The 27,428-nt window shown below is 42.3% G+C and overlaps 1 protein-coding gene across 1 annotated transcript; it reads left to right on the top strand.

The window, feature by feature from the left end:
• Positions 1-14,595: 14,595 nt before the first annotated feature.
• shha (sonic hedgehog signaling molecule a) lies at positions 14,596-26,733 on the top strand. The gene is made up of 3 exons (XM_085172075.1): positions 14,596-15,248; positions 20,007-20,268; positions 22,021-26,733. The coding sequence occupies exons 1-3, from the start codon at positions 14,949-14,951 to the stop codon at positions 22,704-22,706; spliced, it is 1,248 nt and encodes a 415-aa protein (XP_085028201.1). The 5' UTR covers positions 14,596-14,948; the 3' UTR covers positions 22,707-26,733.
• Positions 26,734-27,428: the final 695 nt, after the last annotated feature.

Raw genomic sequence — 27,428 nt, 5'->3', positions numbered from 1 at the left:
AACATACTGAAAAAACAAGACAGCAAAGATGGATTTTTTCCAATACTGTAATTTGAGGTTTTAAAGTAATCTCAATTATTATTTATGACCAGGAAGTAGACAGCAGCAAGCAGATGTCAGCAGAGTCAAATAACTAACTGCACATCATTTATAATGCTATTATCCCCCCCTACACCCTGCACAGAAACACATATTCACCTCACACGTAACATGCTCCTCCTGAGGAATATTGCTCACTGTACTGGCATGAGTTAGCAAATAATTGCTAGTCAGGGGAGGAGGTGGCTTATAATATGCATTGGGAATTTTAATCTTGACTTTTAATAAGCTTTTGACCTTCTTGCGTCTGCAGCCTATAATTAGAAATTCTGGCTGGGCCGGATTGACAGAATGCTGTGTCTTAGGGGAGGTAAAACCTTGAGTGACTGCGGTCAGCAGACCTTCTAAATCATTTGGCTGCATGGGAAATATTTAATCTAACAAATTGGTTTCTGTTTCCTCTCTCTTTTTTTTTTCATTCTTTCATGCAGTAGGTATTCTGAATATGAGGGTGATGTCATCGTCTCATCCTCTTAAGAGTGACTGTGGACCATATATTCTGTGGGGGAGACAGAGAATCAGGACCTAATGGTCTCTCCTCCTCCAGCCAAATCTAATTGTGCCCTTATCTTCTCCATGTTTAACTGCCCCATTGAGCTGTGTGGACTTTTAACTGTTGACTTGCCCGTGTGTGTTTTTGCATATGTGAGGTGATATTTCAAACTGAGCTGCAGCAAATCTTGCCATTTCTTACACTGACGGCGTGCCGGTAACCTGGTTTTAACCTCATCACACCAAAAAAAGAACAGTTGGGGTTTTCTTGTATCTGAGTAAAAAGAGATAAACTCTCTTCTTGTTTTGGGCCTGTGCATCTATCAGGTGGCACTATATTTAGTGGCTGGCATTTATTTACCTTATGTCCTTGCTGGTGTGTCCTTGCTTAGTGAAGGCGAACGGGACTGTCACCGTGCAGAGGACACCAATGCCCAGCCCCTTGGGAGTTGATGGATAACACGGTGTGCGTGAATACAAACAAGAATACACGTGTATGCATGTAGACACGCTTGCACGCGGACCAAAAACAAAAACCTACTGACTGTAATCCACTCAGATCTCAAGGTACAGGAAGCTGGGCGCATGATCAGCCATCACAACGGGCCTCTGTGCCTCCAGTCATACAGGTATTTGAGTTTGCACCCTGTGAAGGTATTCCGTGTGGCATAGTGGTATTTGCACCTCTGCTGTTTCAGTGTGTTAGTGTTGAGCGTTACACAGTCGTATGGATCAGTGCCTCTGTATGGATCCCCTGGAGCAGCCTCTTGTTCCTTTAACATTCCAGGTACATCCACACCAGCTCCTTCCTGTCGCTCCCCTTGTGTGGCGCTGATTGACAAGCGTCCGCTTCTCTCAGGCGCATAATCAATCTGCTAATTGGTGTCGGAGGGTCGGTTGCTGTTGAAGCGTCCCCTGCTCTTTCTTTAGCTAATTTATCTTTGTCACCACCAGACTAGCAAGGTACATTAGTTGGGGAAGTTCAGTCTCTGCAGAGCCTCGTCTCCCTCTCTCTCTTGCACGCAGTATTCTCCTGCACCTTTTCTCTCTCTCTCTCTCTCTCTTTTTTACTGCAATACATCACACAAAAGAGTGAGGGTAAATGTTAGCCTTGTACTGTTTCCATTGGTAACCACGGCTCAGGAGGTAGAAAGGGAGAGCAGGTCAGTCTCTCTATCCAAGGTAATTGCCGAAAACAATGTGCTTTATCATAATTCACTACAGCAAATAAATCACTGAGGTGGAAAGAGTTGGAAAGAGTTGTAATTAGCGAAGGTGCTTTTCAAAGATTCTGAATACAGCCTGATCATCTTCTTTAAGAAAAAAAAATGCTACAACTGCATATTGGGTGGGGGGATGAGCAGCATTAAACGCATGCGATTCCTGATAGGAGCACAACTGAAGCTTGTATACTTGCAGAGAGCTGACTGAGCCCTTGAAGCAGCACTTCACAGCTGATTGATTTACAGGCCGTCTCTACCCAGGGTGCCAATCAAGCCCTGATTAGACATCAGTGACTCGTTGATGACAGTTCAGACGGCAGCAGCCGTGTCCGTGGTCTCACCGAGCACGAAAGATTGATTGCACGAGGCCGCCTTAACCCACATTAATGTCTGCAAATGAGATAACGCACATTAAGTTTTATTCTTTTCTTGCTTTACCAGTTTAAAGTCACTGCAGCGTGACAGTGGGGAGAGCAAAATGAAAGGCATATCCTTACTCCCAAAGTTGTGGATTAGGCCCCCAGTGCCCCCTATTGGCCCCCAAATCATCTGTTGATCCTCTCCCGCACTGATCCTCCAAAAGACTTTATTCTGAAAAAACCTGAATTAAATGCAAAAAAACCCTAAAATACACACATACTTACACATATATGTATCAATCTATCTATATAGATATGTATAGAGATAGATGTATGGCAAAATGAAACAATTTATGAAGTGTATTCTTAGTTTCTTTCCCTCCTTTAGTGTCTCTTTTGCTTGCTTCCTCTTCTTTGTCCTTTTTTTTCTGACGTGGTGATTTATAGGAACAGAAGTGAAGTAAGGTGCTCTGATGGGAGGAAATTATGGCGAGCAGCAGGGGAGAAGTCTATATTCTAGCCCTGCCAGCTACCTTCCTTGCTCTCAATACAAGAGCAGCGGCTGCACACTGATCATACCCTCATTAAAGTTGTTCACTTTCTCCTTTTTCACTCTTTTATTTTTTCTTTGATGCACTCACTGCTCTTTAAGTGCTTTGAACGCTGCGGCTGTCGCCTCAGTAAAAGTCTGTTAACTACCACCTTTTCAATAATGGCAGGACTATCAGAAGATGATTTTATGCAAACTTCTCCAGAGATCGATCCACCTCCATTACCTCCACTTTTATTCACTTGCTACTGTTATATTAGCACCTTAAGTGTCTTTTCAATGCAAAATAAGGCTCTTAACACAGCTTAGGGATCAGAACAGAGCTGATCTTGACATTATTATTATTCACAGCAGCGAAAGTCTTTGGACTACACTTTTTTGTCCATTTGTGGTTTAATTTAGTCATTTTTTGACTTTCGTTACTCAAGTCAAATGAATTTTAAACTTTTGAAAAAATTAAATCGCTCCCAATCATCCAGTCCTTAACACTAAATTCTTGGACTCCACGTGACTGTGATTATATACATTGATGCAATAAGATGCTATTTTTGCTTAAGGTGGAGGACGATCTGGTGCGTCTTGTTTCACGTGAGCTGACATATACTCGAGGTCGCTGTGAGTGTTGTGGGGCCGAATAACTTCAAGACACCTCTGCTCTGCCTATCTGCAGCCTGGCTGCCGTGCGTCACACTAAACATTGTTTCAAGCCTGACCCAGACACGGAGCCAGACAAACAGACTGACAGGGATCCGTGGACACGCCTGATACAGATCTGCTTTTCTTGAGGTTTCTGGATATTCTCAACCCTCTGCAGAATCAAATATAGATTGTGACCTAAAAAATTGCTTTAACGTCGCTCTGAGCGCCTACTGCCAGCCCATTTGGACTAAAGCGTTCCTCTCCGTCTTTCTGTATTTAAAGAAAAAGCATTTAGGCTGTGAATTCAACACATTTTTGAGTGCTGAGCCCAGTCTGGTTGGCAACTTACTTGACAATGTAGCAAGTGGGTGAGTTTTTGCACAGTGTCCTGTCAGTTTTCAGGGAACTACGCAAGCAGGGGAAGTGGTGAAGTCTCACACTGTCCCCGACCTTCCCGAAAACTCCAGCGGTGGAATCCGGCCTCTGATAGTTTGGTGAGATTATAGTGGAACAGAAGAGGGTCTAACCTTAACAGAAACATTTGGAAAGTGTCATAACAGCAATGAATCCATGTAGCTACTGAGACACACAAAAATCCTGTAATATTGTAGTAATGTGGAATTTCCTTATAAGAAATGGTGTGAGCTAGGGTTATTTAAGTAACAAAAGGTGGGAAAACACCTTTCCTGCAAGAACAAAGCATAAACATTCATTTCAGCAGCGCTAAACAATAATCAATTTGTGCTGCTATTAACTAATAAGAGCCTTGAGCAAGATAATCTCTGTGAGATTGGCTGTACTGCATAGTGCAGCCGTCACCTCCAGTGCGAGCAAGTCCGTTTCCTGTTCTTTTGATCTGCAGGGAGAACACGTCTTCACAAAGCTGAAAGACGACGTACGATATGATATTATGTTCATATGTACACGGCACTACAGCAGCCTTCTGTACACCCCTCAAACACCTGCGTTGTCTGCTCTGTGATCCTCTCACCTGTGATCTAAGCCTTTTATAAACCTCTCCACCCTGCAGAAGCTGAAAGAACCATCAACCAGTAAACTCCTCCCTCTGCTCCTGACGGGGCAGCCATTCTCTGAGGCAATAAAGATAAAGGATGAGGAGTTTCCCACCTGTAGACAGGAAGTGGGGATAGCTTCGATTACAGCCGAACTGCCAAATATAAATATTTCTCGAACCTTGTTTCTCCCAGTTTGGAGTATAAACCAACATCCAGGGCAACTCCTGGCCTACAAACATGATCTGACCCCATGTGATAGCACAAAGAAATATGGTGTTTGAGTCTTGTTCAGACATGCCCATGCAGCCCCTTCTTCTGCATATAAGCCACCTGAAGTAATGTTTTAGTTTGTCATTTGTACTTTTGAAATATGTTTAGTCCTTAGAGTTTTATTTGTTTTGGGAGGACATTATTAGGCCAAGCCTTTATACTCAGCTTAGCGCAAAAAGTGAGGAATTGTACTGAAGGGTAAAGAACCTACAATAATACAGAGAAAACAAAGACACCCCCAAGAATCATATCACCCCCTATGAACAAGCACTTTGGCGACAGTGGGAAGTAAAAACTCCCTTTTGACAGGAAAAAAAACTCTGGCAGAAAGAGGTTAAGAAATGTGGGGCGGCATCTGCCGCAACTGGTGAGGGGAAGAAGACAGGACAAAGACACACTAGAAAAGTTGTTTATAAACACATAGTGAGTGAAAAAGGTGACTGAAGAAGAAGCAATGCATCATGGGACGCTACCAGCAGCCTAGACCTATTGCAACATAACTAAGGGTTCAGAGTCACCTGATTCACCCCTAACTATATGCTTTGATGTCTAATTAGCGTGTGCAAGTTTACACACTTTTGGACCCTGCCCCAAGTGGCCATTCCAGGAACTGCACTTCATTTTTTGGCCTGATTTTACAGCCCCAGAGGTCGCCTCTTACTAAAAAGGGGAATATCACTTTAGAGCCTATTCATCTGTGATTTATGTGTTTTATTTTATTGTCAGTCAGTTAAATCTGTCTGTTACTGATCAGACATCAAAGGAGATTTAATGCAGGGCATGCCCCACATTTTCCCTCGGAGGACACAAACAGAAGCTTCTGCCTTCAAAGACAAACACACCGGCTAAACAAATCATAAACATAGGTATGAGAGCTCAGATTGTTTGGCAGCATTTTATGAACGAGCCATAAAGGGATTTGGTCTTTCCTTCATTTATTGTACGTTTCTTGTAGATTTTCTGCTTGTAAAAAAAAACAAAAAAACAGTGAATATGTCTGAAGGTGGAATTTGTTATTCAAGGGGTGAAAATGTGAGTGGCAGCGGTCATCGCCAAGGTGTAAGCAAGCGGCGCAGCGCAGTCCGTATGCTAATCAGACTCAGCAGCGTTTGTCACTTTCCCATCAACGCTGATGCCCTGCTTGCTCTCTCTACTCACCTGAGCTCCCTTAGACCTTAAACTCCCAACCTGCCTCTCTTCCATACTGCGTTGACACAGGCGGGCTGCTCCGTCACTCACTCGCCTCATTAACTCCTGCAGGGATGTTATTCCCGCTGCTACAGCCGTGCATGCACGTGCCCATATGCACTCTTGCATACATTCACTGAGGCAAACTATCCCATTTGGAGTTAGTCGACTGTTTGTCGGTGTGCACATTTTGACATGTTTTGGTATTTTGCTGCTTGTCTAAATTACAACAGCTGCAGGAGTTACCGTTACCCTCTGATCAGATCTATTGATTCTGGAATGTGGTGACAGGATAGGTGTGTACATTCCTCATTGACTGTTTGTATTAGAGCTTGATAGAAACATCAGATTATTAAAAAAACAAAAGCAGTATTCTGTGCAGTCGTGTGAATCAGTCCACTCCATGACTCAATAGCTTATAGAACCACCAAATACCTGTTTTCGCTATGACTTCATTAGTTACTCAGGACTAAGGACTTGCCACAGCATTTCAGTCAGTTTAAGGTCTGGTCTCTGGCTGGACCATTGCAACACCTATATTTATTCATTTACTTATTTTCAGCCATTCTGGTGTAGATTAGCTGTTGTGCTTGAGATGACTGTCCACGTGAATGACACAGTATCGGCCAAACGTTAGCTGTTGGCCACATGGCCTCAGATTTGACTCTAGATTACTTTGGTATGCACATGAGGTCCTGTGGCTGCAAAACAAGCCCAATCATAACCTCTACGCCACTGTGCTTAATATCTGTTATGAGGTGTTTGTGCTGTTTGTCCCGGCAACCCTTCCAAACAAGCCATACTTGTTCATTTCTTTTTTTCTAATCATACATTCATGAGCTTTAACATGCTAACTTGGGCCTATAGAGTCTGACATGCAGGTTCTTTTGCACTTTCTTCGAGGGTTGCACAGAGGGTTGAACCTTGGGGTGAATTTCCTGGGACCTCCACTCCAGGGAAGACTGTTGCACACAATGTTAACACACACCTGAATGCGCCAAACCAACAAAATGCCCAAAACTTCTGCTTTTATAGAGTTGTTCAAAGTTGCTGATGATCAGTTAAGCCCTTACGTTTGATTATCTGGCTGCTACTAATCCTCTTAATTCCCATGAAAGCAGTAATAGTATACATTGTTTTTCACAGTGCTGCACAGTCTTATAAATACTTAGTCCTTCACATGACTTCAGGTACTGAAATATTTTGGTTTGATAAAAAAATAATATTTAAATACTGATCACAATCTTAACAGTGAGTACCATGCCACTTAGCTACAGCTACGCCTGCCAACCCTTGAGGTTAGTTTAGCTAATACTAGCTTAACCAAAATTGTTAGCATAAATTGTATACAGCAAATCAAAAATACCCACGGTGATATCGGCCGTGGGATTGTAGAATTTAGGCTATTGCCTTCTTGGTTTTGTGGACCCAGAAGTGACCATATTGAGATGAGAGAAGTGCTAAATTAGCAGGGTCCATTTGCAGACTGAGATTGTTAAGTTAGCTTACAAATACAAAATAAGAATTTCAGACACCCAAACTGGCACAGACAAGAAGACAACAAGAAAAAATGGGGGAAAGTACGAAACCGAAAGCAAAATGAGAACTGCACAGAAGCACTGCCCACAGTAAACAGTTGTTTTAAAATGGAAAGTGGTCAGGCCTTTGTAAAAGTAGTTGCCTGCATCCACTTTCAGAGTCCGTCAGGTTTCTAGGAGCAAAGCACTTAAGTGGCAGAACACTTCTTAAGTATAAATTGCTTTTGTATTTGATATTAATTAGCCAAATCAACCATATTTGAGCGGTAAATCAATAGACACAATATGTATGCCACAGAAAAAAGAGGGTTTTCATTACATCACTTCTGTCACCCACAAAAAGCATTGATCATTACAGGAACTGCTGTAACTGACTCAGAATTTATTGCCCTTTTCACTTTGAATTCCCATCAGATATCCACCTGACAGAGATCTGCATCCATCCAAAGACACAATCCATAATAAGATATGAGGCAATGTCACTTAAGTTCAGCTTCCTTGTTCCTTCCAGGCAATAACTTTGATGAGTGGCAGCAATTTCCTGGATTAGTAAAGTCAGAACGAACACACAAAGCGGGAAGGATATGGGCTGCTTTAGGACGGATTTTGACAAATCAAACTGGAATGCAAACTGTGTGCGGGCCAGCACCATTTCTATTTTAACAAAGCTACATATATTTGCAGCAAATGAACTTTAAAATGATTTAAAGGTAAAACTAAAATTGCAAGAATGCAGGAAGTGATGTTTAGAGTTGAAAAAAATAAATACGGATTACATATTTAACCAGGCAAAAGAACAAATAAACATCGGGGCATGAGCGCGATGACACATTGTTTTGCAGATATCATCAAGGCAAATGAGAAAGAGCTGATTGAGGAGCAGCATATTTGCATAAGCAACTATCAGACGCAGGTGGTTAATGTGGTTGGCATGGGTAGTGTAGTAGCCTGCTAACTGGGCGTGACCGAAGCTTTGCTGCTGTTTGTTGTGCTCTTATTCTTTATTTTAGGCAGTGGAGAGTTATTAACACTTCTTTTCGGGGGGGGGGGGGTTATTAGCCCGAGGTGTGATGGCACACACTTGAAGCGTTTAGGACTCATTAGAGAGATAAAATCAGTGTCCTCTCTTTAATGAAAGCAAATCCTGAAGCGTTCGTGTTGAAGCAGATTGCTCATCTCTAAGAAGTATATCTGTACGCTGATGCTCTCACATCAGTGTGATTAACGCTGGTGTTTCAGATGGTTACATGCAGTTTCACAACTTTATGTCCCCTGAGTCATTGAGTTTGTTTCGATTGAACTCGTTTCCTGCAGTCTTGTGGATGAACATATTGTGACTGATGTAAAATATTAACGCCGTGTATGAACTCACATGTTGCCGCTGATTCTTCCAGATTTGCGTTATAATTTAGTTGCTTTCACAGGTTTTGCAGAATGTAATTAATGTTTTTGTTTTTTTAACGTCTTAAAACTGAAAAAGATAAAAAATGACCCTACTGGCATCATTTTTTCTGACTTCTTTTTAAAAGGCACCTATAAATTTCAGTTCACTTGTCATCAAACTGCTTCCTAATCTATGATGACAGTAATGTTTTTGACTTTCTACTCTAAAAAAAGAAAGGCCATCGGAGTTATCACTTGGTTTAGGGTTTGTTTGGTTTTTTATCTTTGAGCCTAAACACCGAATAAAAAGCAGGCAGACAGGCAAGCGGTGAGAACACAAGATGCTACAGAGTTGCAGTATGGGAAGGTCTGCATGCAGTGTGTTTTTGGAGTGTGACTCATGCTAAGAAAGATCACAATATTTCAACTTCTGCAGCAAAAAGGTTGCCGGTTCCAACTTAATGTGCAGAAACCAGTGTTTTCAGCCTCAGCTTGTTGATGTGTACCTTTTATTTCTGCTCATTTTTATTGAAACATTTATCAAAAAGAAGTTAAATCAACTATTCACTCTGAAGAAGATAAATCTTTATTGTATTATTTTCTACATCTACATTTCTCTATAATAACAACAAATCCAGCATTCTCAGAAATTCTGCATCTCTCAGTCTGTAGGTGGTACACAAAGGCATGGCTGCTCCCATGTCACAAGGAATCACAACATGATTAATTTGGTAAAGTTTTACAGCGGATGTCCTTAATGATGCAGTACCAAAGGGGAATTTTTGTCTCAGAATGTGAACCCAGAGGTGGTTAGCTTAGCTTAGCCTAACTGGAACTGCTTTGTCAATGACTAATAAATAAAATATATTTAACTTTGCAGTTCTATTCATGTCGTTTGTTCTGCAGCTGAGAGTTTTCCTCTGAATCAATACTAAGCAGACTCAGAGGCTGAGATGGAGGAACAAAGCAGTGACACATTCATCCAGACTGCCGAAGTTCCTGTATGAGGTGATCAACTCTGAAATTCCAGGGAAAAAGGTTTGGCTTATTTTCACAAAAGCCCAAATATAATCTGACTGAACATGCAGACTGGAGGCTGCAGTCAGGATTTTCTCACACTGGTACATAGAGAGAGGTATCAAGAACACACGCGCGCATACAGCCCCTCACTTCATCCAACTTCTTGTATCATGCAGTATTCTTATCTTTTTATTGTCTAATTTGCTGTGATTTAGGGTCTGTGTCCGCAGGCAGAGGTTTTTGCACAGGAAGTGACCAACCTCACATCTATTTGTCACAAAATAGCCCAAACCTTTCTCCCCTGAGGAGAAACGCTGTCATTCCTGAGCTTCGCTGAGGTTTTTTATGGAAAATAGATACAAAAACCCCACAGATTCTTATTCACTTAGATAATGTTTGAAATTTTAAAAGTCTTCTTCAGAACAAAACTGGAGCTTTGCACATTGTTTACTCCTCGTCATCTTTTGAAAAGCAAGTAGATGCTCTTTCATCTATGCGTTTGCCACATCCCATTAAATGCTGCTGGTGTCTCAGTTGTGCACAAGGTGTCCTTTGGTGTCAGTGCCTTGGCATACAGCCTGAGTGAAACTGGACATAATACAGATGTAACACAGACACATAAGTACTCTTTGAAAGCAAATATTTTTCTTTAGATCTATTGAATTTTATTTATATAGCCCCAGTTATTGGTCAATAACCTTTGTCTCGAGGCACTTTATATAAGAAGTAGCGACCTTACAATATTAATGTAGGACACAGGTTCATTGGACTCACTGGTGAAGTGAACGCAGGTCAGTTTCTGGAAACACACTAAGCCACTTGAATGTTTGCATATGAACTCATTTACGTGAGGAAGAACTGATTTCAGGAAAATAGAGATGTTCAGATCGTAAACATTGTGAGGCTTTTGTTCATGTTTTAGCTGTTTAGATGTTTTATCACACAAAAAACATTTACATTAGTCTAGAGATGAATGTCGTCATTATATTTTAGTAAATATATTCAGAGGTGAAGAAAATAAACTGCAGTGGTTATCACATTTGCATTAGCCGGTTCAATTCCAATCGGAGACACAAATCTCCTTCGGAGGTTGCTGCAGCTGAAACTAGCTTTCCATGAGTCTGCTTGGTTTCCCCTCTTTTATTCTTTTTATAACATTTGTACACCTTAAAGTGTAAACTCAGATATTTTCTGTAGAATGGAAGAAATCGGCCGCCTGTGCCGTCGTGACATTGAAACCGGTTTGGAGAAGAAGTGAAGTAATATCACTTTTCTTTAGGACGTTGAAGACACGGCTAAGCTTCCACAAACAAAGCAGCTTCAATGTTTCGATGTAAATTCTTCACAACGCCTCATCGGAAACTCTCAGTACAGTTATGCATTAAAGTAAACAGACACATGTTAGTCCCTCTGAGCCGTTCCCTCTGTTATCACCGTTGCTTAAGACCGAGATGGTGTTGCAGCGCACGGTGGCCAGCGCTGACTCACCTGGTGGAATAACACACAAACACCAGCCCCCCGTTCTCCACTCACTCAACTCCTTCCCCTCCCACTGAGTTCACCCTGCCCTGCAGTTCAAAGAGGTTCTGCCTGTCTAGCCTTGGCGTTTAATGTTTAAGTATTGGGAGCGGCAGGAGAGTGCAAATAAAATGCCTTTACAGACTCCGGGGCACGCTGAGGGTTGTGATTCTAGATACTGTATTGTGAAATTTCCATTGTACTTGACAGATTAGCTCCAGGTCACCTGATTCTGTTCAGCTGAATTCTGACTCTTTACCTCTGCTTAATGCTTGATGCGTGCGGCTTAGATAAACCATTTAGAGGAAGATTATTCAAACTTTGTGGCTCTAACAAAAGAGTACACATGCTCGTAGGATAGATGGCAACGTGTCCGTGCTATAAACTGTTTGCCAAAAGTTCAAAACAGGATAAAGGGTTGAATGCGGACTCCACCTGCGAGGAGAAACCACAAAGAGTTGCGGTGGGGCTGTCTTTCTGTTAGCCTGGGAGAAAGGAAACCCTATTTGCAGCAACGGAAAACAACACAGAAAGCCTGACACTGCTTATATGTTTGTGCGTGATTATTCTCTAGTCCTAATCCGTCTAACAATGTTACAAAACATTCAGACAGGAGGAGGCTTTAAAGCAGTAATTGGGGGGACTTACACTGGTTAAACTCCACTCAACCACTTCTAGTTGCATCTCGCTTGTGCTTGATCGAGACGGTGGCAGATGAAATTAAATGTGGGTGTGGATTTAGTCTGATTCTAAGCACATCTTTTTGATTCCTTTGAATGTCAGACACAAGAGGGAGCCTTCTAAAGAAAGGCAGCGCAACGCAGCAGATGAAGACGATGCGATGGATCAGGTAGAGGGTTCCATAAGTGCGTTTGCACATTTTGGACGGTAAAGTGTTAGATGGGACACACAACGAACCAGAAACTGATGACTCATCGGCCGTTTTTCACGCCTCATACTGGATTAGCCATCACATGCAACAGGCTTCTTAATAATTGTGTAATGCCCTCAAGCCCTCCAGAATTATTTCAGAGAGCTGGTCTTTGCTTTTCTGCATCACCCTCATATGCAAATCCACTGTAAATAAAAGAGTAACATAATGTGACATAATGGCACAAATCTGGGATCTTAGAAGGTGTTTGTTTTAAGACGTCTGATCAAGGCAAATGCTCAAATAAAAGTTCACACGCCTAATAGATGCAGATACTTTAATTGTCTAAACTGTGTGCAGTGATTTACTTTGCCTTTAGTTGCAAACTCCACCCATCTGGCACCGAATTAGGCCAAAACCAAACAATGAAGTGTAATGTTTGCAAATACTATTTGCCCCAGGTCTGACTGAGAGATGCTTGGTTTCCTCTGCGGTAGAAACTCAAGTTCAATCCCAACAGCAAACCTTGGTATTTAGAAAGCACAATTCATTTTCATTCAACATCTTTTTTTTTCTTTTGTCAGTTTATAGGTTGTTGCTTTAATAATTGTGTTAGTGTGAGCATTAATATAAGTATTATTACTCTTTTTCAGGAGGACTGAGACCTCTGAGGACTCTTTCTACCTCTGCTTCACCTCCTTGTGGGTTTGAGGCATTTGTGTGGCATGCCAGGTTTTATCCCAGAGCTGTGACACCTGACCTGGGGCTAAACAGTGCCTCTGGTGTCCCTCAGGGCACCACAAGTGCTGTCAGCTTTGTGTTTGAATACATCTGCAGACGTCGGCGCTGAAATGTGACTAAGGAAGACATCTTAAGAATCTCAATCATATGCAGCAAAAACTGAGTGATGGTAGTCATTTGCGGACTGAAAGCTGGTAGTGGATTCTCTTACTCTGGGTTATACAGCAGTGTGCCAACCATCTTTTGGCTAAGAGCTGATGATCGTGGTCTCAGTGAGCAGCAGTTGGTCTCACCTGCCCTAGCTGCTTTGCCACAAGCCTGGCACTGACTAAACAACACCAGACTGGAGGTCAGCCAGAGCGAGGTCTAATGAGAGAGAAGCCACACCAAAGACTGGCATATCTGTCCTCACTTCAGAGCACCTGTGCCACAGTGTCTGTGTGATGAGAGCCAAAGTTGCCTCAGAACAGCCCATCTTCCTCTAATTACTCGTTGTTATCACACAAATAATTTTCCTTCCTGAATTATTTTAGATGTCTGTTAATTTGAATACAGTGGTGTCTCATGGTACCATACAGCCTTAATCAACAACAGTAAAATATTTCTTCATTGGCCTTTAATTATAGGAATGAGACTATGAGAATGTTGAGTTGGTGATTGAAATAAAATCTATTTTAATACTCGAGAAAAGTCATAATTTCTTTCCTTTCGGAAAGTTAGTTTTTCAAAACTATGAATCTGTGAGTAAATGAGGTTTTGACTGTGTAGGAGAGAATATTGTTGCTACCCACTATCAGTATATTTTACGCACTAAATAGGTTCTTCCCCATAAAAAGTGGCTTTTGGTTACTTTTTTTTTTTTTTACTTTTTTTTTTTTTTTAACCCTATCTAAAGCCTAGTCTACTATTGTGCTGTAAGTCTGTCCCGTTCCCACCCTCATTTTAAGGACTCTGCTTCATTTTCTGAATCTGAGTTCCAGAAACCTGCGTGAAAATAAGATGAATGTGTTGAAAAATAGTCACATGGAATGATATTTTGGAGAATAAAATGCATTTTTACGCATAAACTAAAGTAGGAAACTAGCGCGCAGAGGGCACTGATGTTACTCCAACTTTTGTTTTTTAGATCTGATGAAATCTCCATAATATTAGTCCAAAAAGTACATTACAGTACCATGTTTTGTCAGATTTATTGTGCCTTTGAACCATCAATAAGTTAAGAAGTGACCTTAAAGCAAATTTCGTGCGTATATTCACGTTGGCACGCTGTTGTTGTTGAAAGGGACGCGAAGTTAGAGGCAAATTTCAATCTAATCTAATCTAATGAAATCTCATATCTCACTGCACTGTAAGCAAACTATTCCATAATATTCGTGCGTTTATTCTGGTGGATATGGGGTGTCACAGCCAATTCATGCAGCCTTTGCGCACTGCACGTCCATGAGCAGTTTTATTCTCCTGGGAAACGCATTCTGCGCTCAAAGTTGTCCCACACAAATCAATTCACCAAACTACACTGCTTCAGATTTGAGAACCACTGTTCAAGTTCCCCTGTCTGTGCTTCACTTACTGTGAAACACTGGAAAACGGGAGGGTGGAGAAAAAAAAGACAGTTTATAATTGATGTTTTCCCATGGAGCAGCCCCTCCTCCTCGAAACAGAGGCTAACCCTCAGGTGGAAGAAATCTTTTAAGATTTTTGTGGGATAACATCAGGAGGGGTAGTCGACGCCAATGAAGTCCCTCCCCTATAGATCGGTGCTATAATACAAAGCAGTAAAAGCGGTAGGCACACACACAAGCGGCAGCAGCTCGACTAGAGATCCCGTGGCTTTTAATTCCCTCACTACTTTTTTTTTTAAACCCTCCTTCGATTTGCCCCGTTATTACCATTTATCCGAGGCGTTCATTTCCGCACCTGCCACACAGAGACCAAGCTAAGGCGAAGTAGAAGAGGAGACAAGGACACTGCGAGAGCCGGGAGAGGCAGACTGTAGAGATAGCAGCGGTGACCCGTTTGAGATCTTAAAGGACAAAAAAAAATGCTGCTCTGGACCAAAATCGCGTTGGTCGGTCTCATCTGCTTGTCCTTGGTATCCTCTGGGATGGGATGCGGACCGGGCAGGGGCTACGGCAGGAGAAGACATCCGAAGAAGCTGACACCTCTTGCGTACAAGCAGTTCATCCCCAACGTCGCGGAGAAGACCCTCGGGGCAAGCGGTAAATACGAAGGCAAGATCACAAGAAACTCCGAGCGATTTAAAGAACTGACTCCCAATTATAACACAGACATCATATTCAAGGATGAGGAGAACACCGGTGCTGACAGGCTAATGACTCAGGTAAGGAGACGGAATAACCTTTTATTTTAATTTTATTGTGATTTTTATTTTTTTGCCCCCACTGTCCATTTCCTAACGCACCATCACTGCGTACTGCAACAACCCCCTTGTCAGACTGATTGCGCACCTTAAGTGAAGTCTGTTTTACCCGCTGCTGAACTCTTCACACTGAGCCTTTTAACTTCACTGCAAAGGCAGATGCGCTTTATACACCAGCATGGGAGTTTCCAAAGGCTGCAGGCTTGAAGCGAATATAGAAATCCAGCTGGATAAGTGATGTGCAGGCGGACAGTCAGGACACTCGGCTTTCATGATTGTGACAGTGTATTTAAAATATTAATGTGCCCCTCTCCTCATATCTATATTTGTATCTATGGGAGGCTCGTTTTGTTGCCTTACAGGGGCACGTCCATGTTAGATTTCATGCAGACTTTCTGTGTTTGCTGCCTATTTCGGCTTTACGTTGCAGCTTGTTTAAGCGCCTTTTCCTTACCCCAGCCCTGGGGATGCGCATCGCTTTAACAGCCGGGCTTACTGAGGCATGGCGTAGCTCATTCAGACGTTTCCTTGCACAGCCTTCTGTAATTTAGCCTTTCGCGTGGCGTGCATCTGTGCATGAAAACTGACATTTCTTTGAGAGTGTCCAGGCCTTGGTAAATGGGTGGGACTCGGCCAATTACACGAGCAAGGCGCACAGGAGTGCTGGTGTGTTTTACAATACACCTGCACGAAGGATGGCGTTTGTTTTAAATATCTCATCCTCTTGCAGCCAGTCAGTTTAAGACCTTATACCCGGTTCAGTGCAGCTAAGAAGAGGCTCACATACATCGGAGACATGCCTTGATTTCTCTCCAGGCTGCAGGATGTCGCGTCTCTTCAGCATGACTTTTAGCACTTAGATGCTGGTGAATTATTAAAAAGCTCTTGGGTGATATTGGCTCAGTAATAATAAAATGAAGGTGGTGATGGTGGTGCTGCTGGTGGTGATGAAGCCAGGCGCGCGCCGGTGTCCCTGAACCCGTGCCTAGCACCACGCATGAGGGCGAGCTCCAATAAAATATTCACAGTGCGTGCGTCGCTCAGCCCTCCCCACATCTCCTCTGCTATACACCTATAGGTTCTCATACGCGGGGATCGTGAAATTACAGTAGTGTGAGGATGTGATTACCAAGGCGAGGGGTTAGAGACCTAAACGGATTCTCCGTGGGGGTTTCCAGGTCTCTAGCAGGAACATAGTTTAATTTAACCATTATTTCGAGAATCTTTGAACTAAAGAAGCACCTGTCTTAATCCAAGCTTTTACTCTGAGTAAAAAGACCCGCATGCCTATAAGGATTTGCTTTTGCAGGTCAGCATCAAAACGAACAAAGGTGGGAGGTGGAAGAGCTGATAAATTGTGATTACATGTGGCACCATACGCTTGTGCAGCGTGGCCTGTTGGGGGTTTCTTTTTGCTTGTCGGATTTATTTGGGTTTGTTCGTGATCCATTTCCCACTTGACTGTTTACAGAAAACACGGCGACCGACTCTAAGTGTGAAAATGTACACGAAAGAACTTTTAGGCGCCCCTCGCCGGGGCTTGAAACACAGTTTGAACTTAGAACCTTTGGTCAGCGGGAGGCCACAGTAAGTTAAAACAGGTGTGATTATCCTTTTTATATATGACACTGTAAAGCCACCAGATTGAAGCATGTGCACCCAAGGGAGAGCAAGTGTAGCTGCAAGCAACATAAGCATTATCACATGGGGATTTACGCCGTGCCAAGGCTTTATGCATGAATCCAGAGGGTTTTTACGCACGGAGTTTTACGCATGAATGCCTTGAACTTCTTTCGTTATCTCGCGGTTTAGAAAATAGGTGTTGTATTCATAAATGAAACAAGGCACGTGTCTAGAGTAGCCCCGTTAGATATGTGCAATAAATGAATTAATCAGTCAATCAGTTTAGTGAGGTCTTGCCAAGATTATATACTCGAAGAAGCGCTTGAACAAGCACTCCTAACTAGTTTGACACAGACATTTACGAATAGATACACGAAGTGACGGGTCCTGACTTGATTAGGACCATCACTTTCGCCCGCTATTCCACGGGTTTTAGACTTATGCTCACCTGTCGCTGACCCTCGTGAATTCAACTTGTGTTAAGTGACATTCTACGCAGAAAAGTGGGAAAAATAAGACTCCAAAGGGATTTTTAAGGCAATAAAATGACTTAAAATTAAACAACAACAACTTTGATTTGCCCTCTTTAAACAAGTGAAACTATAAGCCACAATGTCAGGGGTTACTTTTTTACATTAGACCCGGTGCCAGACTAAACGGCGTTTTCATCTATTTTTCTCCCCCTCCAAGCGTAACAGTGTTAAGAGCCTGCAGTGCAAACGAGTTGGAAACGAGATGAGCTGGCGGCTTGTTTGCACTGACAGGTAGCTGATAAGTGTTTCCTCTAACCAAATCATTTGTGAAAAGATTAAGAGGCAGGCTGTTGAACAACTTTACCCCGAGCACAAAGCGCCGGTCCAAGGCGCCCTGCTGGGCTTCATGGTGGTTGAGCAGAATTTGGCTTGATTTGCGGCACACGACCTAATGAATTAATAAATAGGTTAAGCTTTACGGCTCTTGAATCCAACAATCTCTCTCAGTATGCAGAAGGGTTTTTAAGGAGAGTTTTTTTTTTTAATTCAACACATTCTACAAGTGTGATATCCTCATAAAACAGCGACTGATATATATGACTTTGTTTTCTGTTATGCGAGCGGGTAGATTTGTGTGAACAACCCCCGATTGAAGACCTCAGACTGTCCCAACCGTGGCGTGGGGTGGGAGGGCAGTGGGCTCTTCTTTGCCCCCAGTGCAATCCTGGGATATTTCACAAGTCTGTTAGTCAGCAGCCAAAACACCTCGACTTAAGAAGGCATGTCACGTTTCCAAGACTTTGCAGGAGAAGAGTAATGAAAGTTTCCCTCCGCCGCTGGACTGAAAAGACTCTTTGTGATGTTTTATTTGACATATTGGTTCGGCGTCCAGAATAGTTGTCTTGGAGAAGGCCAAGCATCTTCATTTAGAGCGCGGAGAGCTTAGGGTTCAACCAACTCCAGATATTTTAAGCTGCTCTTGAAGATCATCTTCATATCATCTGGACATCAATTATTAATTTAAAGAAAACAAGCAACTGACAAAAGACTCCCTCATTCATCGCCTAATGCAGACTCGTGAATTCATACTGTATTAATGTTGTTTTTAATGCAACACTTCTGGATAGAAAAGGGTCACTGCTCGCACCTCTCCAAGACCAAAGACCCATATGTTATAGGCCAGTGAAGCGAATGCAGTGCCTTATCAATATTTTATCAGCAGCTTTCTTACCCGAGATGTGCCCTCTGACGCTGCTGCTAACACTGAGAAATGCAAGCTCAGGATCAGAGACGCAGTTCAGCTCCAGTGTTTCACCTCAGCTGGGAGGAAACAGGGGAGTCAGGTGGGTGGGGGGATGGAGTTGTGCGAGAGGCCTCAGTTGGTCCAGTTTTAATCTTTAATTGATATTAACCCTTGTGTGGTGTTCATGCTTTTGTTACTCGGGCAACATTGGCGGATCTGGTTTAACAGATGTTTACTTTCTCAGTTCTAAGCAATAAAATCCACACATATGGCCAATATGTGGAATTTACCTCCGTCAGAGCGTATTTATGAACTAAAGCGCTGCTCGTTTTTGTGAGAAAATATCATAAATATCTAAATATAAAAATGTTGTGAATCATATGAATCTATGTAACTCAACCTCGTTAAACAAACAGCCTGTTTGTTTAACAGCTTCTACACAACACATGGGGGGCACTTTTGCTGTGTGTGCACATGTGTTTCTTGCCCACAAACATTTCACCTCTTCTTTTTGTTGCTACTGGATCTAGAATAGATCGGGGAATGTCTCCTGATCGGTGATGAAAAGTGTGTTGGTCCTGGCTGGACCACGTTGCCACGTTGCCACGTGGGATGCTTCATTCCTTGGACGAGAAGGCCATTTAGTTTCACTTTTTCTCCACCTTGCTGTCTGCTGATGAGCTTCTCTTCACCCTCCTGTCTGCACTGTCCTCCCAATAAAGGCAAAAGTCCTCATGTACTAAAATCTCATCGTGTTCCAAATCCTCTCTTTCTCGTCTAAAATCATAGATATTGATCGATAAGGAGCCTCCCTAGCAAAGCTGTTTATTAGTTGTGCTCCTCCTCGATTTGTAGTTGGGACAAAGGGTATAATGTGCGGGGATGAGGGAGCAGACAGGTGCAGGTTTAACAAAGTTGGAACTTTGTGCGGAAATAGCAGGAGCAGACAGAAAGAAAGAAAGAAAAAACAAGCGCGCACAGCAACAGCAAGTCATGCAGGACGAGGAGGAGAGAGTGAAGGGACACCAGCACGACCACACTTCTATGACCACATGAGTGTGGGGGCTACAGTGTGATGCTTTATATGTTCTTCGCAGAAAATGAACCGGAATCTGAGGTGGAAATGATGATAAAGCACACAGTTCTTCTGGCACAAAGGGTAATTGCTGAAATGTAATAAATCTGTCGGGAGGCTGATTAGATGATCTAATATTTTATTTCTCTGACCGCTTATCAGCCCATATTTCTCTCGTCAGCTAAGCTGTGTCAGTGCAACGCGTGATTTGAGTGATTTTCACTTCATAAAAGCTGACATTTGCGCACTGTGGTGCTGTTTCTGGCAGTTCCAGTGATGCATGGATTCATTTCTTGTTCCCACAGAGATGTAAAGACAAACTGAACTCGCTAGCCATCTCCGTGATGAACCAGTGGCCCGGAGTGAAGCTGCGGGTCACCGAGGGCTGGGACGAGGACGGACACCATTTAGAAGACTCTCTTCACTACGAGGGCAGAGCCGTGGACATCACCACTTCAGACAGAGACAAGAGCAAATACGGCACTCTGTCCAGGCTGGCGGTGGAAGCTGGATTTGACTGGGTCTACTATGAATCCAAGGCCCACATCCACTGCTCCGTGAAAGCAGGTATGGCTCCAAAGTAAAAAGAAAAACAGAACTGCGCTGATAATCTGCCATGCGCACCACTGTCTGTAGGATAACGGCGCGCATTTCCCATCAGGCGTGATTGCAATCGTTTGTAACAACAGGTGCAGCTCAGGGAAGCAGCAGCCCTGCTTTATCTTCTGGAAAAGTTTCACCCAAGACTAGATTGTATCAGCTGATTGTGATGGGAAAGTAAAATAGAGTCGCAATAATACTTATCATGGGCTTACTGATCTGATGGTTATTGTGGACAAGTGTGACCACTGATCAATTCAATGATTTCAGTGATTAATCACAGAATCATAGTGTTTGAGGGGTCATTTAAGTCCAGAAGTCAGATGTTTCAGATCTTTCCATTTGTTTTAACTGGATAGTTTTTATGAAACTGTAAGTAGTCATTTCTCTGAGTGATGTATAGGCATTTCCCGGTTAAAGGCGTTATAAGCGTTTCTCGTTGCAGCTTATTTCTTGATCTTACACCGCCCCACACTGTCTCCTGGTGGGAACCGCTACCATAGTCTAACGAGGCTGCTCGGCGTGACCTAGAAATAGCACATTTTTCTCGCTCTCTGATAAAAATAAGTGCTGCAAGGTGAATTTGGTAATCGTTTTTAATTATATGTGAGAAAATCATAAGAATTTTCTCTTCGAGGCGTTCATTTCCGTTTGTTTGTTTGGTTTTTTGGGGTTTATCGAGGCTCATAATCTACCCAGGCCATCACTACTGGACACCTATGACGCCCAGAAAATATTTCTCCACTTTGACTGATGAACCATGGTGCTTTTTCCTTCTTTTTTTTAAATTGATAAATCCCTTACTTATCATTCTGCACACACGTTTTGAGATCACAGTATGAGCTAGGCCGACGTGTCATTGGAGGTCATGCGACTTTACCAAAAGGATTTGGCTGAACAATGTTGAATTGGTTTGGGGTAAATCTGGTTTTCAGTTGTCACCTTATTTCATGCTCGGGAATCTTAAAAGAAGATTAAAAGCCCCAAATTCTGAGTAGGAAACCCTTTTTTCTCCCTCTGTGCAGGACAGTGTGATCCTAGAGACTGGTATGTGAAGAGTTCCACCAAGGCCAAAATTATTGTCATCAAGATTGACAACAAAGCAGGGAGAGGTGGTAGACAGGGAGAGGGGGGACATTGATGTTGCACAACAGAAAGCATTTAAGAGTCCGGGCCCTCATTTAAATTCAAATCTACAACTCGAGAGGCTTGGAAAAGTGGCTCCACTGGGTAAATAGTAGTTGTGAGTCGCCTATTTGTGTGAATTGTCACATAGAGGTTTCTGCACCTGAGTAAATATGGGAAGAGTAGCTGGGAAAGGCGTAAGTGTTCTTTACGGAGAGTAGCTCGATCCACAAGTTGATTTAGAATAACAATGCCTGCTCTTCATTGGGGTTTTTAATTAAGAATAGATGAGCCAGGGCTTTCAGTTTTCCCGTCTCAGACAACGTGGGCTAAGCTAATACGCATCTGGCATCAAGGAGCCGACATCATTATGCAAAATGCATACGGCCCACCGTGTTGTGTAGAGGCAGAAAAAATACAGATAAAGGTGGATTTTTCAAACAATTTGAATTATTATGAATGGGCCTTTGAATGAGTTCTGGGCTGGAAATGTTCAAAGCGCATGTGATGTTTCTTTGCACGCGTTAAAAATTATTAATAAAAATCTCGCAGTGAGGAAAAACGACTTAATGTTTTTCTTGTTTCTTCTAACAGAAAATTCAGTGGCAGCAAAGTCAGGCGGCTGCTTCCCCGGATCCTCCACGGTCACCCTTCAGGATGGCACCAAGAAAGCAGTCAAAGATCTCAAAAGCGGCGACAGGGTCATGACAGCAGATCACGACGGAAATGTAATTTACAGCGACTTCATCATGTTTATAGACCGAGATTCGATGCTGAGGAGGATCTTCTATGTGATCGAAACCGACTCGGGCCAGAAAATAACCCTCACCGCCGCGCACCTCCTCTTCGTCAGCCGCAACAGCTCCAGCGAGGCGGAGAAGCGGATGTCTGCGATTTTCGCCAGTCAAGTCCAGCCTGGACAGAAAGTGTTCGTCTTTGACGCAAAGCGAAGTCGACTCGAGCCTGTGACCGTCAAACGGATTTACACGCAAAGTCATGAGGGTTCCTTTGCGCCCGTGACTGCACAGGGGACCATCGTGGTGGACCAGGTCCTTGCGTCCTGTTACGCAGTGATCGAAGACCACGACTTGGCACACTGGGCCCTGGCACCCGTCAGGCTCGCCCACTGGGTGTCCTCGTTCCTATTTAGCTCCCAACCTCCAAGCAGTGTACAAAACGAAGGAGTGCACTGGTACTCCAAAATCCTTTATCAATTAGGGACATGGCTCTTGGACAGCCACTCGATCCATCCACTTGGAATGTCGGTATACCCAAGTTGAAACAGCTGCGACAGGAGCAGAACGAGACTTTAAATGTAGGACACACGAACTATACAGTAGATTAAAATAATAATAATAATAATAATAATAATAATTAAAAAGAGAAAGAGAGAAAGAAAAAAAGCGAACTGACAGACAGACGTGACATGACAAGGGCCCCAGCGGAGTTGGGATATTTATTTCAGTGACTTTTCCATGATGTGTCCCCCTTTCAAAGAATGAATGGAGCCTTAAAAAGTTTCTCTTTGAATAATTTATTCTCATGTGAACTCTGCTGCTGTCACATAAATGGATTCTGAAACTGTGTGAGCAGCAAATTGTGCATAATCTATTTTTGTAAATATCAAATGCAAAAAAAAGAAAGAAAAATGAAGAAAAAAATTGAAAAATGGGGAAAAAAAAATCGGAAACAGAAAGAAGATCATGTAAAACGGAGCTGACTTTGACAGGCTGTAAGTTTCATATATATATATATATATATATATATATATATATATATATATATCACAGCTGACTGTTATATTTTGGGGAGAGAGGAAAAAAATAACCTCGCGGGGTTCCATAAATTATATTTTTATACACAGAATTGTAAATTAGATTTTGACAGATCGCTACCGAATCACATTTCGTTATTTGAAATAGTGTAAGATATGAAAATATATTTTAATTTAAATACAGTAGCTGGGAAAGTGTTGGAAAATCTTGTACTGCTTGGTTTATTAAGAATTTTATTATTTTGTAAACTGTTCGTTTCAGTTGTTGGAGAGGGACAGATATTCTGCCCCATGTCTGCATTCTCTGCTTTTTTATGTGTATGTGTTTCTTTTCTGTTTTCTTTTGAGAAAAAATAATATCAAATGCAGATTCTGACAATTCAGTAACAGTTAAAGTAGTACTGAAACCGTTTCGTTAAATAAATTAATAAGTAACTCCTGTAAATGTACTAAAATCTTATTTTTCTTTTCATATTTTGTAATAGGGAAATAGTTTTATAGAAATGAACTGCAGGCTGATGCACAGTTTGAATAGACTATATATAGGCAGACCTACCAGTTAACTTTCATAACAGGGCGATGTGTCAAAAAATGTCTAGAATTTATTATTTATATGTTTATTATAAAATGAGATAAAGAACATTTTCAAACTTGGAGTTGTTATATGTCTTTTTCAAAAAACAGTGCCAGAGGAACCACAAAGTAGTGTGAAGAACGGGGGCTTTTTGGCCATATTATTTGGACATTTACAACCAAATTATAATCTGGACTCAGTCGAGAGATATATCAATGGACTTGGTTCACGCCCGCCCCCCGCCAAAAAAATCGCCAGAGCCTATTGGATGGCTTACGCACAAAAAACGGGGAGAATATTGCGCTTTGATCTACCTTTTGCATGCTTGCGAAATGTTGAAAGCCTATGTCAAATTTAACGAGGTCTGCCCTCCGCAAATAACTTCCAACGCGCAGACAAATTAAACAGAAGCGTCTTTGTTGGCCACAGGTCTGCCTCTCGGCGTCTGCTGGTTCAGGTCAGATCGCTCCATCCGACAGTAACTGACAGTCGGGGCTCATTATAAAGAAACGCTGCAGTCCCACTAGTCCACATTACAGCTTTGTTAGTCTTAACAAATCACTATAATCCTGCAGTATTTTCATAGACTTATAGTGCGCATGCAGCACTTAATAGTGAGCTCTCAGAGATGCGTTTTTGTCCTCTAGTGGAGCGATTTGGCATCGGGCTGCACATCTTCTCAAATCGATTACAGCATTAGCTTTTTTGGAGATATCATCTTCAGTGATAGGGCGACACCTTGTGGTTAAATTAGACAATTGGAAGTAATATTCTGCAGCTGGGTGTAAATACTTAACGTAAAACCCAGAATTAAGTTCTGGAAAAAGGATTTTAATATAACCAACTCTAGTCAATGTGTTTGTAAAGCTGGGAGCAAAATCATATAAATCAAGCAGAAGAAAAAAAGCAGTTCTGAAAATGTGAGACTATAAATTCAAATTAAAAAAAAAAAAAAAAAAAAAGCCCACGCACACAAAAAAAGATAAATGTTGGTGAATCACTCAGACCCATCAAAGGTAAAAGGGGCCTCTGAACCTGGGTTTCTGAACACTGTTGCAACATGAGCAGGAATTCCATTTTCGTCTCCCGCATTGTGTTGTGCTGTTGATATTGTGAGGTGGAAACTTCAGGGAGGGACAAAGCGGCCCATCTCTCCCGGCACTGTGACCTTGGGTCCCTGTCAGATACAAAAGCGTCGGTGCAGGGCAGCATTCCTCAGAGCAGGTAAACAGAGCCTCCTCTAATCCCTCTGGGGGCCCTCAGTCTGCTGGAGCTCAACGACGGCTTTTACAAATGTTGACATTTGCAAACATGAACAGTCTGGCATTCTGCAAAAACAAAACTCCCCCGTTTCTAAGAGAGTTCTGCAAACGGCAGAGCTCGTCCTCTCTGCAGGCAGCTTTCGCTCCTTTGCGGCAGCAGCCAGCAGAGTGCTCAACGTGGAAGTGGCAAGTTAGAGGGAAGCAGAGATCCACAAGGCCTTAATTGAGAGATGTCCCTTTATTCCTACTAATGTAGTATTAATAGAGCAAAGAAGAAAGCAGAACTTTTTGTGACAGGCCAGCATGGATAGATGGATGGATACAGGCCTGCAGAGATGGGAGAGTATGCACCCATCACTTTGGTTAAAAATGGCAATTGTGATTTTCCAACGAAACTATTTAATTTGAATAAACTGATACTGGTTCATGGTTTAAGGTGAACACACTGCAACAAGTTTTCCACTTCAGAATCACAGCTACATAGTTACACCTTTTGGCCCCTTTTTCTACACTCTGTTCTCTGATATTTGGCCGAGCTGAGCAGCATTAAGTTTCTGATGGTCTGAGGAACACAAATTCCACCCAGAGTGACGCTGCCTGTATTAAAACCCTGAACTTTGCTGCAAGGTAACAGTGCTAAGCATTCGTCCCTCATACTTCTGACTTATAGAAAGCATACCCTACAGTAACCGGGGTTTACAAATGAGCACTACTTAACTTTAAGGCAAGTAAGAGTACAAAATAGTTCTTTAACTGGGACTCATTCTGCTTCATCTATTTCTACTCAAAGTTACACAAGGCTGAATGACAGAAAGGTCACCAAGAAGTTTATTTCACACCTGTTTCTGGTATCAAATGTGACATTTTCAATTTACATAAAATATTGAATATCTTGAATCATTTTCCAAATATAAGACATAAAAAACAGACCAAATGCAGTATTTGTTGTTGTTTTTTAATAATCCAGCAGACAACACGATCCCTTCTTCTGACTCGTGTGATCGGGATGAAAACACACCACAAGGTGATCGGTTAAAAGTTTCAGTCAGAATTTCAGTCATTATTTGTAGCGTCAAACCATCCGAGATGATGACACCAGGTTAAAAAATAAATAAAATATATAACAGCGATGAAGCTGGAAGGAGCTTCTGGTGAAGTGAAAGCCGTGAAGCAACTTGCTTTAGAGTTATGTGTCTCCTCAGTGAACCCGGCTGTCGTCAGATGGAAACCTCCATCCACTGGACTAGCAAACAGTGTTAATCCAGGCAGGCCACCCTGCTCCTGCTTGGTACAGAAGTCTTAAGTTCAGAGAACAGATGAGATATGTTCGAATGCACGTACAGCAAGTTGGAACAACAGCAATGACTGGAAAAGCAGAATATTCTCTGGAAGAGAAGGCTGTGGCTCAGGAGGTAGAGCGGGTCGTCCACCAATCAAAAGGTTGGCTAATAGATTCCTCTGCTACTCCAGTCTGCACTCTGTCCCCTAGATGGCTCTTAAAGCATAAATAGCTCTGTGACTTCTTCAAATTTAATAAAACACAGACATTACATGCATGACGTGAGAAGCATTTAAACCAAGATTATCAACCTCATTTTACGTTGCAGGCCACGTGCAACCCACTTTGATCTTAAGTGGGCCGGACAGGTGAAACCCCCTTTTTGTCAGTGTAAAGTTTTCCCACACATCTCAAAATGCAGATATATATATATATATATATATATATATATATATATTTAAAGAAGTGTAGTATGTCCCAGTTTTTCTACATGATCCAAAAATTCAGTTAAAATAAAGTTAAAAGTCCAAACTCTACTCCCTACTTCACCTTTTCTAAAAGCCATCCGGTGGGCCGGATTGGAGTGGTCGTCCTGGCTGATTTGGGACACTGGGCCTTATGTTTGACACCCCTGATTTCTACGTGTTTAAGTTTGTGGTTGTAAAGTCAAAGTATGACAAGTTAGTGGCTCTCAGAGTGACTGGAACTGTCTTAAGACTATAACTGAAAAGAAAATCAGTCAAGTTGTCAGACAAGAGTGAGGTTAGAAATCTTTGAAACAAACTTGAACAATCCAGAGGTCAAAGCAGACTCACAAATGCTGCACAGACTGTTAGATAGGTTAACTGTAAGTCCGACGAGGGAAGAGGAAATCTAGAGTCAAAGGGCGGGACCAGATGGTTTTCCAGTTGATCTGCATTAAAACATCTTTGATATTTCCATATTTCACGAGTGTTGCCTTGTTTTTAACCAGGCAAAAATCTGAGGCCAACAAATTTCCAATTTGTTCCAAATTTGTTAAATTCATCTTCGTCCACTTTTCCACTTCGGGGTCGGTCAGCTGTCGTAAGGCAAAAGGCAGCGTACACACTGGACAGGTCGCCACTATCACAG

The sequence above is a fragment of the Neolamprologus multifasciatus genome, chromosome 9 (assembly GCF_963576455.1).
Source record: "Neolamprologus multifasciatus chromosome 9, fNeoMul1.2, whole genome shotgun sequence".
NCBI classification, from domain to species: domain Eukaryota; kingdom Metazoa; phylum Chordata; class Actinopteri; order Cichliformes; family Cichlidae; genus Neolamprologus; species Neolamprologus multifasciatus.
The sequence above is the reverse complement of the archived record's forward strand: the minus strand, read 5'-3'. Positions and strand labels throughout refer to the sequence as shown.

Excerpts from the sequence above, each read along its gene's own strand:
- shha (XM_085172075.1), top strand. The coding sequence starts at position 14,949 with ATGCTGCTCTGGACCAAAATCGCGTTGGTCGGTCTCATCTGCTTGTCC. Across the intron at positions 15,249-20,006 it reads CTGACAGGCTAATGACTCAG|AGATGTAAAGACAAACTGAA; the intron begins GTAAGGAGACGG and ends TTGTTCCCACAG. Across the intron at positions 20,269-22,020 it reads CCACTGCTCCGTGAAAGCAG|AAAATTCAGTGGCAGCAAAG; the intron begins GTATGGCTCCAA and ends TTCTTCTAACAG.